The 15,199-nt window shown below is 40.9% G+C and overlaps 1 protein-coding gene across 1 annotated transcript; it reads right to left on the reverse strand.

The window, feature by feature from the left end:
* Positions 1-7,124: 7,124 nt before the first annotated feature.
* LOC102080041 (P2Y purinoceptor 14-like) lies at positions 7,125-12,463 on the reverse strand. Its single transcript, XM_013266803.3, has 4 exons — positions 10,842-12,463; positions 9,758-9,872; positions 9,393-9,652; positions 7,125-9,213 (listed from the first exon to the last, which is right to left on the reverse strand). The coding sequence occupies exons 2-4, from the start codon at positions 9,860-9,862 to the stop codon at positions 8,601-8,603; spliced, it is 978 nt and encodes a 325-aa protein (XP_013122257.2). The 5' UTR covers positions 9,863-9,872; positions 10,842-12,463; the 3' UTR covers positions 7,125-8,600.
* Between the last annotated feature and the right edge of the window lie 2,736 nt (positions 12,464-15,199).

Genomic DNA, 15,199 nt, shown 5'->3' on the forward strand with positions numbered 1-15,199 from the left:
TATCACCTCTGTGCTGGGAAATGTCACTGACACTTCCGACATCACTTCAGTGGAAACAGGAGGGGGAAGTAGTTGCTGTGGTTTCACATACAAACATACCAAAACATGAAATATGTTCATGTTTTTAAAATACACTGTGAAATACAGAAAATCCACATGGTTCATTTAAATCTATTTAAAATTTGAGTCTAAACAAATGTTAACTAATGACTGAAGATTTTATCAGAATTTTGAAATGAAAACTAAACTAGACTCTACATCTGAATCTTGGGAGGAGGCAGTTCAGTGTTAGAAAAAAATAACAGAGTGAATTAAACTTCTTAAAAGGTACTGTGATTTTTAAATAAACCTTTATTAAACACAGTAAAATAGTTTTCAATTTAGTGTGTGTGTGTGTGTGTGTGCTTTAAAGGTAACAGCTCTCCAGTTAAACTTGAGAACCTGGAGGTGCATCAGAAACAGGAAACTGGATGACCACACAGTTAAAGTCAGTCTGTGACACAGATTAACAACACAATCCATTTCGCAAAGACCAATACTTACTTTACTGTCATACAACCAAAAGAACACCATGATGATCGTTTATTAACTGCGACTAAGTTTTTAAAAAAACAAAAACAAATGAGAGAAAGTAAATGAGATAGAGAGGTTCAGTTTTCACAGTACATCTGGAGAGTGTTCAAAGTGCTTCACTTGGTCCAGATTTTGTTATGTTACAGCCTCATTATAAAACTCATTAATTTCTTTCTTAACTCATAATAAATATAAACAAAAAACACAAATGATGAGTGAAAAAGTTTGCTTTATATTCCAAAAGTTGATTCTGTTCATCTAGACGTAGCGTCTCATCTAAGTGACTTCTTCAGTCTCAGCTGACTGCAGGTTTCCCCAATCTTATAAACAGTACATTTGCATAATGACTGAAACCAGCACCACTGAAGGAACAATGGGCTGGGAGGTCAGTTCCTTCCTCATTAATATGCAAATTCTCATGACCATTGATCAAAGACCACTGATCAATGGCCATGAGTACCATTCACAGAGAGTTGGGGAATGGCTGGAATCACAGCATTGTAAGATGGTGACTGAAGAAGTCACTTGGATGAGTGATGAAACGTTTCTCTCACTGAAAATGCTACGTCCAGATGAACAGAATCAACCTGAATCCCAGAACCACAGGAGGTTCTGGGATTTACCTACCTGGATGACTGAGCATACATCAAGACACTTTGCTTTAAATTCTTGCAAACTTATTGAAAAGAAATGTTACATCCTGTGAGGCTGTGGGAGTGCGTGGGCGTGGTGTTGTCCTCTCCCTCTCCTCCTCCTTCTTTATTGCCCCTCCCCTGTTTCTCTCTGCCCCTGCCTTCTCCTTTAGGACACACCTGCTGCTCACCTGCCCTCGTTTACCACCAATTACCCTCCAGAGGTGATATAAGCTGGAGGAGAGCAGTGTGGGTGTGGGAGAGGCTTCTGGTGGTCTTCCTCTGTGCTGGTCAGCGTGTCATACTGGTCTAGGTGTGGAAAAGGCCTGCTGTGTGTGACCAGCCCCACCGTGCGTGGCTCTTTGTGAGTAGCTCTTAACTGAGCAGTGGTTTTCCTTAAGTGTCGGTGGCCTCCATTACTTGGTTTGGCCTGCCTGGTTATTACTAATAGCAGCATTGCTGTCTTTTTCTGTTGAATCCTTATAGTTGTTTTCTTAGTTGAAGCGGCCACCATCTCTGGGTTGGCCTGTCTAATTTACCATTAAAGCAGCGTTGCTGTCTCTTTCTGTTGTTACTGTTTATATGATTATTGGGTTAATTGATTATAATAAAGATTTATTTTGTGTTAAACACCTCTGCCTGGCATCCTTTTCATTTCAACCCGGATCCAACTGTTACTGTCCCCCACCCTCTTCGCCTAGTTTTCATGTGGGGACGTAACAAGAAAAAAGGCAAAAATATAACATGATGTAAAATTCCCTCCCATTGGCTGAAATATTCATACAGCCTTTATTATTAAAGACTTTCCCACCTCCATGAGTGGAAATGGTTACAATTCCAATGTAATGGTGTTACATTGGTCGAGGAGGAAGGCAGGTAGCAAGCCATGGGTAGGGATAGAGTGTTGCTTAGCCTTCAGAACAGCAAGGACAGCATGATAGCCAACCATGAGCATTTTTAATAAACAATATCCCAATTTTATCATGAACTTCTATCTATACATGTCTCATGGAGCACATCATCATAATTTGGTCCATTACTTAACTGTTTTCCTACACAGCTGTGTCCATGATTGCATGTGTAGTTTAAAGACCGTATCACTGAGCACACCCTGACACACCCTGTTGTTAACATTAACCCAGGGTAGAACCCAGGTTCTTTCAGGCTGTGTCTGTTGTGCAGATGATTTCACACATTTAACACTGCACTTGTATGAATTTGACCAAAGGTTGGTTCTGTGTATTCATTCTAGCTGTTCACAAGGCTTTGGGAACCATGATACTGGTTTCACTGATCCAATCTGACTCCAAATACAAATGCAAATTTCTTCACTTTATTGCATGTTGGACGCTTCTTTACAGCTCATTGGTTTGCCTTATTGAGTTGCTGCTCTCACTCTCCTGGTTTGCTTGTTGTATGTTTAACTCTCCTGGACATCTTTTTCACCTGAGCCCGAAAAGTCTTACAGAGGAAAAAGTAAACAACAGGGTCCAGACAGACATTTGAAACTGACACCATGGTGGCCACCTCCTTCAAACAGTACAATACCTGACGCACACAGCAGCTGGTCCACAGAAAGGTATAGGGAAGTCGAACCAGGTGATAGGGGGAAAAACACACACAGAAGATGCTGACCAGCACCAACATGTTCCTGCGAGACTTCACCAGCTTCTCAGAGCCAGAGGAGGCCAGCTGACTCTGCTGTGCCTGCAACACCCTGCGGGAGGTGCTGTAGTAGAAGACCACGAGAAAGATGATGGCGCAGCTGATTTGAAATGTTATATGAAGGGCGCTGAATGACGTACTGAAGAGGGACTCACAGTTGCAAGATTTAGCTGTCAGAGGTTTGTGAGTATTGAAAAACATAATGTTGTAGGTGATTGTTTGAGCCAGGAGAAAAACCCAGGTGACCATGGAGACGATGTTGGCGGTCCGTGCCGTCTGCAGGATGTGAGTTCCTGAAGGAACCTGCTTGTTTTGCTTTGTTTGTCTCTTTTTGTCTCAGTAGTTGACACCTCACTAGAGGAAGTGTAAGTCATTAGTGAAGAGGCAGTGTACAGCCCGTGCACCAAAACGAACTCTTTAACCTGCCGTTTCTCTGTTTTTTACAGGTAAGCTGGGTGGCAGATAATATAAAAGTGACAGACAGCAGGTGGCAATCAATGATGAACGTCTTGTAGTGTGGTGAATGTTAAGCTAGAGAGCTAATTCACAAGTTCTTCCAGTTGTTAGACTGTGCTGACAGTCTGTGAGTTCGGTGCAGATATTTTTGGGTTAAAGCCACATAATATATGTTTTGGATAATCTAAGAAAGTGCAAATCGCTGTCTGTTCAGTTCATTAAGAGTGAGTGCTATAGAAATATGTTAAGAAAAACATTTATTTATTTGAAATTGATCTAGTTTGACAAATGTAGTTCATAAGACAGCTTGATGGCTGGGATAAAACAGTACTTGGAACAGTGTAGAACTGTAATCAGAGTTCATTATAGTATTCACCCATACAGTAAAATGTATTTTGGGGTTTTATTTCAGTTCATAAAAGTTGTGTATGTGAATATGAAACTGTATAAGTTTAGAAAAAGTAAGTGTAAGTCAGTACAAGCAGTGTACAGTTCGCGCACTGAAAAGAACTGATTAACCTGCCGTTTCTGTTTTTTTACAGTTCCCGTAAAAATAAATATGTTGCACGGGAGGTGAGTTGGCCCATCAGTTTCCACAATGTAACATCTACAGCTCTCCATGTTTCCTGTTTTACTTTGAAGTGTTTCCATGTTCAGTGTGTTTTGTTTTACTTCCCCCTGTGGCATCATGTTCATTTGTGTCAGCTGTCTCCCCCTTGGTGTCAATGAGCTTTGATGGTCTTTGATCGGTGGTTAGAGGGGCATTTTCCTGAAAATCTGTCTTTGGTTTAAACAAAAATAGTTTGATGTTATCTTGGATTTTAAGTGCATCACTCAGCCTGGTCAACAAAACCACAAGCAAACAAGATGCATTATGATCTTCCTAATGGTCCTCATATCCCCAGTCTTCTTTTACTACAGCACCTCCTGCAGGCTGTTGCTGGCACATCCTGGAGGTTTGGGGTGGCTGTAGCTCAGGCGGTATAGCAGGTCATCCACTGATTGGAAGGTTGGTGGTTCGATTCCTGGCTTCCCCGTAGTCTGCATGCCAAATATCCTTGGGCAAGATACCAACCCCATGTTGTTCTCCGATGCATCCATTGGAGTGTGAATGTGTATGAATTTTCGATAGGCACTAAAAGCTTAGAAAAAGTTCTTGTGTAAATAGGTGTGATTGGGTGAATGAATTAGTTGTATAAAGCGCTTTGAGTGCTCAGAGTAGAAAAGCGCTATATAAGAACCAGTCCATTTACCATTTACCAGAGGCAGGTGGAGTTCTCTGCCTTTTGATTAATGGTAAATGGTAAATGGACTGGTTCTTATATAGCGCTTTTCTACTCTATCTGAGCACTCAAAGCGCTTTATACAACTAATTCATTCACCCAATCACACCCATTCACACAAGCACTTCTTATGAACTCCTAAGTGCTCTATCTACCATTCATACACATTCACACTCCGATGGATGCATCGGAGAGCAACATGGGGTTAGTATCTTGCCCAAGGATATTTGCCATGCAGACTACGGGGAAGCCAGGAATCGAACCACCAACCTTCTGGTAAGTGGCTGACCTCAGGAAATCAAAGGTTCTGCTTTATAAAGCATTAAAATGAAAGTTTCAGCTATCATTATAACAGAAAAATAACACAAAGCACAGCATACAGAACATACAAATATTTATTGCCAGCTGCAAACATTACCCAGCTGAGGTTTGCATTCACTTTAATTCACTGATCCACACCGCTAGCATCTACCACAATGACACTGGCTTGACATTCCAACTCGAGAAGTGTAGTCGGATGGTAACTACAAGTGGGAAAATAGTCAGGACTGAGGGGATTGCACTACCAGAAGGCAATATTGCAGACATTGAGGACAGCTACAAGTACCTGGGAATCCCACAGGCAAACAGGAACCACAAAGAGGCTGCTAGGAAAGACACAACTACCACATACCTGCAGAGAGTAAGGTAAGTCCTAAGGAGTCAGCTGAATGGAAAGAACAAGATTCGGGCAATCAGCACCTAGGCCTTGCCAGTGATCAGCTATCCTGCTTGGATAATAAGCTGGCCAAAGGAGGAGATAGAAACCACTGACCTTTCTTAAGGTTAAATGTTTCTAGGTGCTGCACTTGCAGGTTTTCACCCCAAGTCCAGCACCCTAAGACTCTATGTTAAGCAACAGGATGGAGGCCGAGGACTGGTGAGTGTCTGAACCACTATTCTCTCAGAGGGCAAGGATGATCACAGCTCCCCTTTTCCTGATATCCTGGGTCCCCCATGCCCTAGCATTTGTGTTGTACTTTAACAAGCTGCAGTTGTGATAGCAGTTACTTGTTGGAACTTCTTGTTGGTACACTGAGCTACTAGTTATTTCACCGTTACTCAAGATGTTGGGTGTCAAAGAATCCATAGTGTCCACATCCTATTCACGGAACCGCCTCCGCTGGGGTTACTTGGATTGTAGCATTCCAACAGCGACCTGTTCTCATCCCTTGTCCATGTATGCCTTCTTGTTTTTTGTTTGTTTTTGTTATTTTTATGATAACACAATATATAAAATATACACTGTATATATGTACTCAGGTCTGGGGCCTGGATGGGCCAGTTAGAAACCATTCACTGGACACCAATCCTTGGACAGGTAGACGCCTTCAGTGAGGCAAAGACAACATTTGACTTTTTAATACAGATCTTTTAACCCAAATCTAGAAGCATGGGCTGTATGTTTTGTTTAAACGAATACAAATGATAGAATGAGGAAATGTTAATAGACGCATTAGATCGATAACATTAATAATCATAAAAAGGTCATTTTTGGGGACACTTTTATATTGATGAAAGGACATTTTCTAGTGGATTCAAACTTATTAATTCCTCCATGTTCTTCTGTCCTAAATGTTGTCTTCCCTAGTTTATGAGAAAAAAATCACATCAGCTGATCCACAATGTCAAAGTACCATGAATAAAACCGCTGGAAATGTGCTATATAAATAAATTTGACCTTGACCTTGACCTTGACTCAGTCAAACCAGTGTTCCAGCCCAGGTTTTCTCTATGTTTCTATAGGTGGTGCTGACTGTTTCATAAATAAGGAAGCAGGATGAGTGGACATCTCAGAAGGTTGCAGGAAGTAAACCAGGACAACCTCTTTGCCAGTTTAGCTGAGATGATCCATTTATCTTCAGAGCTCATCCTATGACTCCTTCCCCAGCTCACATCTGGTTTATGGACGTGTTTAATATTGGAGGAACAAATCAATGAATGGGTGTGTATGTGGATTTTCATAAGCATTGGTCACACAATCACATATTATTGTTTTCAAAAGGTAACATATACATATATCTTGTTTTGTGTTAAAGTGTAAGCCCAAAGATATTACAGACCAAATCTAAAACTACTTTTAACTGAGCAGTTCGAAAAGTTCTTCACTTAAACAGCAGCCAATCAAAAAAAAAGCTGCAAACCACAGGAAGGCTGAGAACTCTGGCCTCCTCCATGATGCTCCGAGGTCTTAGACTTTCAAACTACTTCCTGAGCTCACACTGAATGTCATTTCTGATCATGTGCTAAAGATAAGACACCTTTTTGAAAAAAATCTCTTCTTAGCGTCAGCATTTAGTAGAGCGATACCACAAAGTAGCCTAAATCAAGTCATAGTCAACACTAAAATACACTAGCTCACGTTATTAGATACATGCAGTGTGATTTCTGGTCATTTCTGTGTTGGGCTGCTTCTGCCACTGTATTTATTTTAGCTGATATTTTTCAGATGAGGTTTAATTTTGTTGCTTTGCTTTGTTTATTTATGTGAATAAAACCCTGGTTGAGATAATACAGCACAGATGCCCCATGAAGCATTATTTAAAAAAACTAAATGTTAGTAAGTGTCACCAGGTTCCTGCAGCTCTATGATCATCTTTCCTGTTCATAAATAACAACAGATATTTAAACACAAGGTACCAAACAGACACACACTTTGTAACACTAGATACACTTTATTATTAGCTCTGCGATGAGAAATCTTGCTGTAGCAGAAGCAGTAGGAAGTAGCTGCTGTGGTTATGCGTGCACATCATACAAACATATAAATAGATACTCTAATGCATTACTGTTGTCCTGTCTATGTAACTGATAAAGTGAAGTTAAAGAGTTTTATACAGATATTAACTGTCCCGTGAGGACGGATTAGATCATGAGCTCACTCAAGACTATTAGTTTGAACTGTGAATCTGGTTGGGTGGAGGCAAACATGTAGAGGCCATAGTTTATGTCCTCTTCAGTGTAGTCACAGTGGTGACTGCTGCTATTATAATAATGTGTGAGCGCAGCGGCCATATTGTTCAGGGCTGACTGTGGATCCAGAGGTGTAAACAGAATTAAGTCCTGCCTGAACAGTCTGGGTGGTTGCAAAATTGTATTTATGACACACAGAAAACAAAAGATTCCACTTTTAATATTTAAAATGAATCTGCTTTAATTTTGATTTCTGTAAAAACCGAGTCTAAAATGTAACATGATTGGATTATTTAAACCTGTTTTTTTATGCTCTAAAACCCTTTTTTCTCTTCTTTTTAACCTCTGTCGGGCTCCTTTATTATGTTTTTCCTTTCTTTTTTTCTCTGATTTTGAGACCATCAGATTAAATAGTTCCTTTTCTCCGACCCTCAAATGAGTATCACAGCTTCCCAACTGATGAAACTGTGCTGCATCTCTGGATTATTACATAGTAATGATGATGTAAAGTGCATTTGATCAGATTTAATTGATGTGATTTGAATGAGCAAAATGATTTTTGATATTGTGTTACATCAGCAGGATATGAGAACAACTTAAAGAATGAGAAGAAAAAAGCTGACACAGACAACATGAACACTGATGCTGTATGTGTGGGAGTGGGTTTGTGCTGAGTTCAGCCTTGTATTGCTCTCTGAGCTCAGTACAAACTCCTGTGGTTCATGAGGACTTGGGATCCCTGACACTGGTTTCACTGAACTCATCTGACTCTGGAAACAAATGTAAATCTTAACATTTTATAAAATGTCAAACTTTTCCTTAAAGCTCATTGATTTAACTTGTTGCTGTAACAGTGTCCACTTCCTCCTTCCTACTCTTGCTATTATTGTTTGCTTGTTAGATGTTGGTCCCCACTTATACAATTCTCTGGCTCACCTGATCCCGAAAAGTCTTACACCACATGAAATGTTGAGTTGAGCCTCATATTGATGTCTGAGCTCTTTTCTTTACAAGGTTTGCCTTGTTACTGTTGCTGTTCTCACTCTCCTGGTTCGTTTGTTTGTTCATTTGGATCATCGACTCTCCTGGACATCTTTCTCACCTGAGCCCAAAAAGTCTTACAGAAGAAAAGGTAAACAACAGGGTCCAGACAGATGTTGAAAACTGACACCATGATGGCCACTTCCTTTAGGTAGTACAACACTGGACCCACAGAGCAGCTGTTCCACAGAAAGGTGCCGGGAAGTCGAACCAGGTGATAGGGGACAAAACAAACACAGAAGATGCTGACCAGCACCAACATGTTCCTGCGAGACTTCACCAGCTTCTCAGAGGAGGCCAGCCGCCTCTGCTGTGCCTGCAACACCCTGCGGGAGGTGCTGTAGTAGAAGAAGACCAGGGATATGAAGACCAACAGGAAGATGATGGAACAGAGGGTGTGGACGATCTTGAACAACAGGCTGATTGATGCACTGAAGAGGGGCTCACAGCGGCTGGGGGTAAACGTTAGAGGTTTCTCGGTGATGAAAAAGAGGATGCTGTAAGTAAGTGATGGAGCAAGGAGAAAAACCCAGGTGACCATGGAGATGATGTGGGCAGCTCGTACTGACTGCAGGACATGAGTTCCTGAAGGATGGACGATCTTCCGATACCTGGAGAGAGAAGACAGAGGAGACAGTAGATAACTTCACGAATCAGTCACAGTGGTACCAAATCTGCAAATGTCATTATTAAGTTAAAATGAGATGTCTACACCATGATCAGGAATGCAGGGTTTTTAGTCATCAACACTGTCATTAACTGTAGTGGGAAATCAGTAAAGGTTCTTTACCTGTTGGCAGCGATATAACACATGAATATGATGCTGGCATAAATGTTCATGTAGAAGGCAGAAGTTCCACAGCTGCAGTAGAGCCTTTGAATGATGAATGACTTGCTACCATAGTTAGCGATGCGCAGTGGCAGAGAGAGGCAGAGCAGGAAGTCAGCAGCTGTCAGGTTCTTCAGGTAGACCATCAAACTGCTTGATGCCTGCTGCTGAGCTTGACCAATGTAAAACTTCAGGATGAAGCCATTGAGGAGTAAACCCACCTGAATATGACACAGAAAGGATGGGGAGAACATCACTTCGGTACATACAGTACTTTGAGAACCTTAAAGCAATTTCTGACAAAGCACAGAAGATTAGAAACTTACCAGAAACACCAGACTGTAGACCAGTACAAAGAAAATATTGACTGATGGGAAAACTGGATCACAGGTCTGGTTGAAAGATGAAGTCACATTTGTTGGGTCAGCCATGTTTCTCGAGCTGAAAACAAATCCACTTTATTCTCTCTTTGAATGGATTTACCATCATAGTCTAATTTTATTGTTAAACAAAACAAAGTCAAACTAATTTTAAATATTGTTTTGAGCTCTACTGCATCTCTCTTTGAGACAGTAATTTTAATACATGGAGCTTTCTGGAGGAGTTTGCTGACAGTTTGACTAAATTCAGTTCACAACAGATGTCTCGGGTTGCTTTCTATATGATGCACCCTACAGTCATTAAATGTAGAGTTGAGAACTTAACATGCAGGTATAGAAATCATTAGTGATGTCATCTTTCATGTGCAGTTTATATTTATGGAAGCAAAAATGAATCACTTCCTCTCACGAGCCTAATCATAACAGTCATTTCAACATGGACCAAGACGTGGGAGTGGTAGCAATCCACAATTCTTTACTCTGAACATTACAAAGTATCATGTATAACAACATATAACTGGTTATAATCCTGTCTGCATATATCCAGGTCTACAACATGTTCTTTTTATCAAGAGCTTGTAACATGGGATTGCTGCACAGTCTGTTATATAATCTGTCTGATATATAAAGCCTGTCTATACAGATGATACAGTCACTTTCACTTATGGGACAGAATCGGAGCAAGGAGGTGTTAAGTAGTTACATATGTTGGACAAAGTTTCATACTGGCATTTCATTTGTGTTTCACCCAGAAGTGTAAACAAAAGTTGTATCCAAATATTTATGATCATCAGAAAGCATGCCAACAAGAGGAAAGTGAAAGCAGTAGCTGTATGAAATACCAAATATTAGATTATTAGATGTTAGATTTTAATTTTGCACACTGGCAGAGGCCACTTGTAATGCTGATGCAGCTGTGTAGAGTATTTCGATTCCCCATGTCAGTAGTCGCTAAAAGTGATCTTTTAAGCTAAGCATGAAATATGTAGAAGTACAAACAATTTAAGGATGATCAACCAGCAAGACTCACCTGTGTTTCTGCAGTTTTCAGTGAGCAAGAAAAGCTGCTTGAGTAGTTATGCCCATCTGGTTTAACAGTATTGCTGCACATCAGGAAACACACAGTGATCACACCACTAACAGGCACTCTGACTTATTTCCTGCTCGCCTTCCCTGCTAAACAGGGCCAACATGTTCCTAATACAGGCATGCAGTTTTCTGATCAGTTGTTATAAACAGGTTGTCTAAATATTATTTGTGTCATGTGTTCGCTCTATTTTTCTCAGATGACCTCGTGATGAGAATGAGGACCCATGCACACACAAAATGGTGTGAAGGCGTATGTTAAAAAAAGCGAGCCTTTATTATTGGCTTGACACAACACTACAAAGTAAGAGGCAAATGAGGAACTAAAAGCTAAACTGGAAACGGCTAAACTAAAGAACATATAGAACGAAGAAACATAACTAAAACCTGAAGCAAGAACATGGAGCCTGATACATGAAACATGAAGGAAACACAGATGATCAGACGAAGAACAGAGGTAAACACACATAATAAATACACACGAAGGGAAAATGAGGAAATGGGAAGGAGACACACTAAAAGCGGAATAAGCACAAACATCAAACCAGGGACACTAGACACAACACAAGAAACACAGGAGGCAGAGAGAACACCTAAACACTGGAAATAGTTAACAAATAACCAGGAAACAAGATAAAATTATGAATATTAATAAACACAAACATAACCACGGAGTCACTAGACTCCAGACCATAACAGTTTGATGTTATCTTCTATTTTAACTGCATCAGTCATCCATCTAAACCATCCACAGCAGCTCCATCATCATCTTCCTTGTGATCCTTATATCTGTCTTTTTTTTACTAAAACACACATTTTGCAGGATGTTGCTGGCACAGCAGTGGCAGAGGCCCCTCTGGCTTTTGGGTGAGATTTAAAGTCAGTGCCATAGATGCCAGTCTTCATGAAGATCTATATGAGAGTTCAATACAAACACACTCCCACAGAGACAGCATCAGTGTTACTGTTTCTATTTTGTTACTGCAGCCGATGTTGCGAAAAGCAGTTTCACCCCGGTTCGTATATTCGTCAGGCCTCCAGAAAGAACACCGTGACTCAGTAGTCAATTAACAATACCTTTATTAATACACACTTATTGATTATACCTTCTAGAAGGGAGATGTACAGAACCCCGGACTTTCTCTGCAGATCTCAACCTCTTTGTCTGTTTGTCTGTCAGTTTTGTATAAGTGACCCCCCTTCTAAACCCTCTACGAGGTGCCATAAAACTAAGCACTATGTTTACATGTTTGTGTGTGTGTGAGCACGTGAATGCCTACATGTGCGTGTTCCCGCGTGTCTATGTGAGTGCTCGTGAGTGACTCTGTGTGCATACCTGGTATATGCGTGCACGTGAGTGAGTGTGCATATAGGTGTGGGACTATATCAGTTAAAACACTGTGGGTGTGTGTCTCTATATACGTGACTCCCTAGAGGTCATAAGAACCCATCTCCCTTCCAGACCACAGTTATCCAGTTACAAATCTACTTCTAAGCTCATGACACAATCAGGCCTTTATTACATTGAGGGCAGTGTCAGTGTCTCTACAATAATTCTAGATTCTATCTTAACACATTTCTAAACTCTAAAGCAAACTAAACATTCCTACAACTGGCATAGTATAGTCTCTGATATGGTATGTACACTGTTTACTATAATAGTGTGTTCGGAGCGCTACACTTCCACTACTGTAGATATACTCATAGGATTCTGTAGATCTGTTTAATTCACACTGGTGCATTGGTCTATATGTAGCACATCTGTATATATTTAGAAAATCTGTATAATTGTTCATGGTAATGCCATCCAGAGTAAGAATCTGGTTAGATACCATATTTCTAAGATTTTCAGGGCCGAGTACAATAACCTCAGTTTTATCTGAATTAAGAAGCAGAAAGTTAGCGGCCATCCAGGTCTTTATGTCTTTAAGACATTCCTGCAGTTTAACTAATTGGTGTGTGTTATCTGGCTTAATGGATAGATAGAGCTGGGTGTCATCAGCATAGTAGTGAAAACGTATGCTATGTCTTCTAATGATGCTGCCTAAGGGAAGCATGTATAATTTAAACAGAATTGGTCCTAGCACTGAACCCTGTGGAACACCATGTAATTAACCTTAGTGTGTGAAGAGGACTCTCCATTTCATTCAAAGGTTTTATAACTTTAATACTAGGTGGGCCGGTCTCTTGTCAAAATGACTGGGCCGATTTTTTGTTCCAGTCCAGCCCTGGTCGTTGATCCAGAGTTTTGAGTTTTCATTATTATTGTACTCTGATTTTTGCCTTTATTTATCATTTCCAGTCTTTTGGTTTCTTTGTCAGAGTTGTGCCTTCTGGTTTCTGTTCTGTTCCATAGTTGCCGTGTCCCTGTGTCAAGTCTGCATCTCTGTGTTATGTTTCCTGTTTTACTTTGAAGGTCCATGTCTTATGTTAATGCATCTGGTTTTGCTTCCTTTGTCTCGTCAGCCCTGATTTGTCCCAGCTGTGTTTCCCTCCTGTCTCTCATTCCCTGATTGCTCCCTCTGTGTATTTAAGCCCTGTGTTTCTCTGTGTCCGTGTTGTGATCTCCGTTATCCACACTGCCTACTATGCTGTGTGTTCTGTCTGCCAGCCTGCCAAGTTAGTTCATTTTTGTGTTCTAGTTCAGCCAGTTTTCTGTTTGTCATCCAGCATTAAAGCTGTATTTAAGTTCACCTTTTGTTTCCGTGAGTCTGCATTTTGGGTCCTTCTCCTGCCTGCACACAGCCGTTTCATAACACTATTAGGCTACGTTCACACTGCAGGCGAAAGCGCATCAAATCCGACTTTTCTGACCCTATGCGACCCATATCCGATCATGGTATGACAGTGTGAACGGCACAAATCCAATATTTTCAAATCCGATCTGGGTCACTTTCGTATGTGGTACTGAATCCGATACATATCCCATGTTTTAGAAAGCGACTGCTGTTTGAACGGTCATGTCGCATTAAATCCGTCTTTTACGTCACTTACACAAGACAGACGCCAATTATCAGCGCCGGAGAAGACATCGCAAGCGCTTCCTGGCCATCCCGTGTAGATGTTAGTGAAACTGTTGGGAAGACAACGTTGGAGAAACGTGAACATTTTATTTGTACTGTATAATCTGCAGATTCTGACAGAAATCTGCAACTATCCTTTGAAGCACCGCTCCTCTAAAACAGCAATAAGGATCATTATTAGGCCATTTGTAAATAACAAAAAAACTTTATAACTTAAAGCAAAATTGGGAAACGTAAAGTCCGAAACAAGTCTTTATATTAAGGGCCATCAGTCAAACAATATTGTTTGCTCTGGATCTAAACAGAGCGCGTTGTGTGTGACATCTTCTTTTGCGTATGCGGGCCGCTTTGAGCATTCACACTAGAGCGCGTTTGCTGTCACATTTTATTTGTAGTGTGAACAAGCAGACAGAAAAATCGGAATTGAGCATTAAGACCTGCAGTGTGAACGTAGCCTTAGATAGATAAGATAAGATAAGATAAGATGACCTTTATTAGTCCCACACGTGGGAAATTTGTTTTGTCACAGCAGGAAGTGGACAGTGCAAAAGTTATGAAGCAAAAATTAGAATACAATAAGAATAAATACAGTACACAACTGTACAGAATAGAATGAAATAAAATACTATATACAGTAAAATAAAATAGAATAAAATATACAATAGGATAAAAATAGAATACAAATGCTATATACAACTGAGTAAAAATACAACGATGCCAGAAAGAGTATTGCACTTAGTGTTATTGCACATGTGTGGATGTGTTTGATCAGTTGAAGTCTTTGTTGTGGAGTCTGACAGCAGTGGGGAGGAAAGACCTGCGAAATCTCTCCGTCCCACACCGTGGGTGCCGCAGCCACTGAAGGAGCTGCTCAGTGCTGTCACAGTCTCATGCATGGGGTGGGAGATGTTGTCCAACAGTGATGACAGCTTAGCCGCCATTCTCCTGTCACTCACCACCTCCACTGGGTCCAGAGGGCATCCTAGAACAGAGCTGGCCCTTCTGATCAGCCTGTACAGTCTCTTCCTGTCTCCGGCAGAGGTGCTGCCGCCCCAGCAGACCACACCATAAAAGATGGCTGAGGCCACCACAGAGTCATAGAAGGTCTTCAGGAGTGGGCCCTCCACTCCAAATGACCTGAGTCTCCGCAGCAGGTACAGCCTGCTCTGCCCTTTCCTGTAGAGGGCGTCTGAATTATGAGTCCAGTCCAGTTTGTTGTGATATGATATGATACAAACCACTGCAGTGCAGTACCTGTAACACCTACAGCATGTTCTAA

This window comes from Oreochromis niloticus, linkage group LG3 (genome assembly GCF_001858045.2).
Source record: "Oreochromis niloticus isolate F11D_XX linkage group LG3, O_niloticus_UMD_NMBU, whole genome shotgun sequence".
Lineage (NCBI taxonomy): Eukaryota > Metazoa > Chordata > Actinopteri > Cichliformes > Cichlidae > Oreochromis > Oreochromis niloticus.

Bases quoted from the DNA above. Each gene is read 5' to 3' on its own strand.
- LOC102080041 (XM_013266803.3), bottom strand. From the start codon at position 9,862: ATGGCTGACCCAACAAATGTGACTTCATCTTTCAACCAGACCTGTGAT. The intron at 9,653-9,757 runs GTAAGTTTCTAA...TGTCATATTCAG, and splicing joins TCTACAGTCTGGTGTTTCTG to GTGGGTTTACTCCTCAATGG. The intron at 9,214-9,392 runs GTAAAGAACCTT...TTCTCTCTCCAG, and splicing joins TGTTATATCGCTGCCAACAG to GTATCGGAAGATCGTCCATC.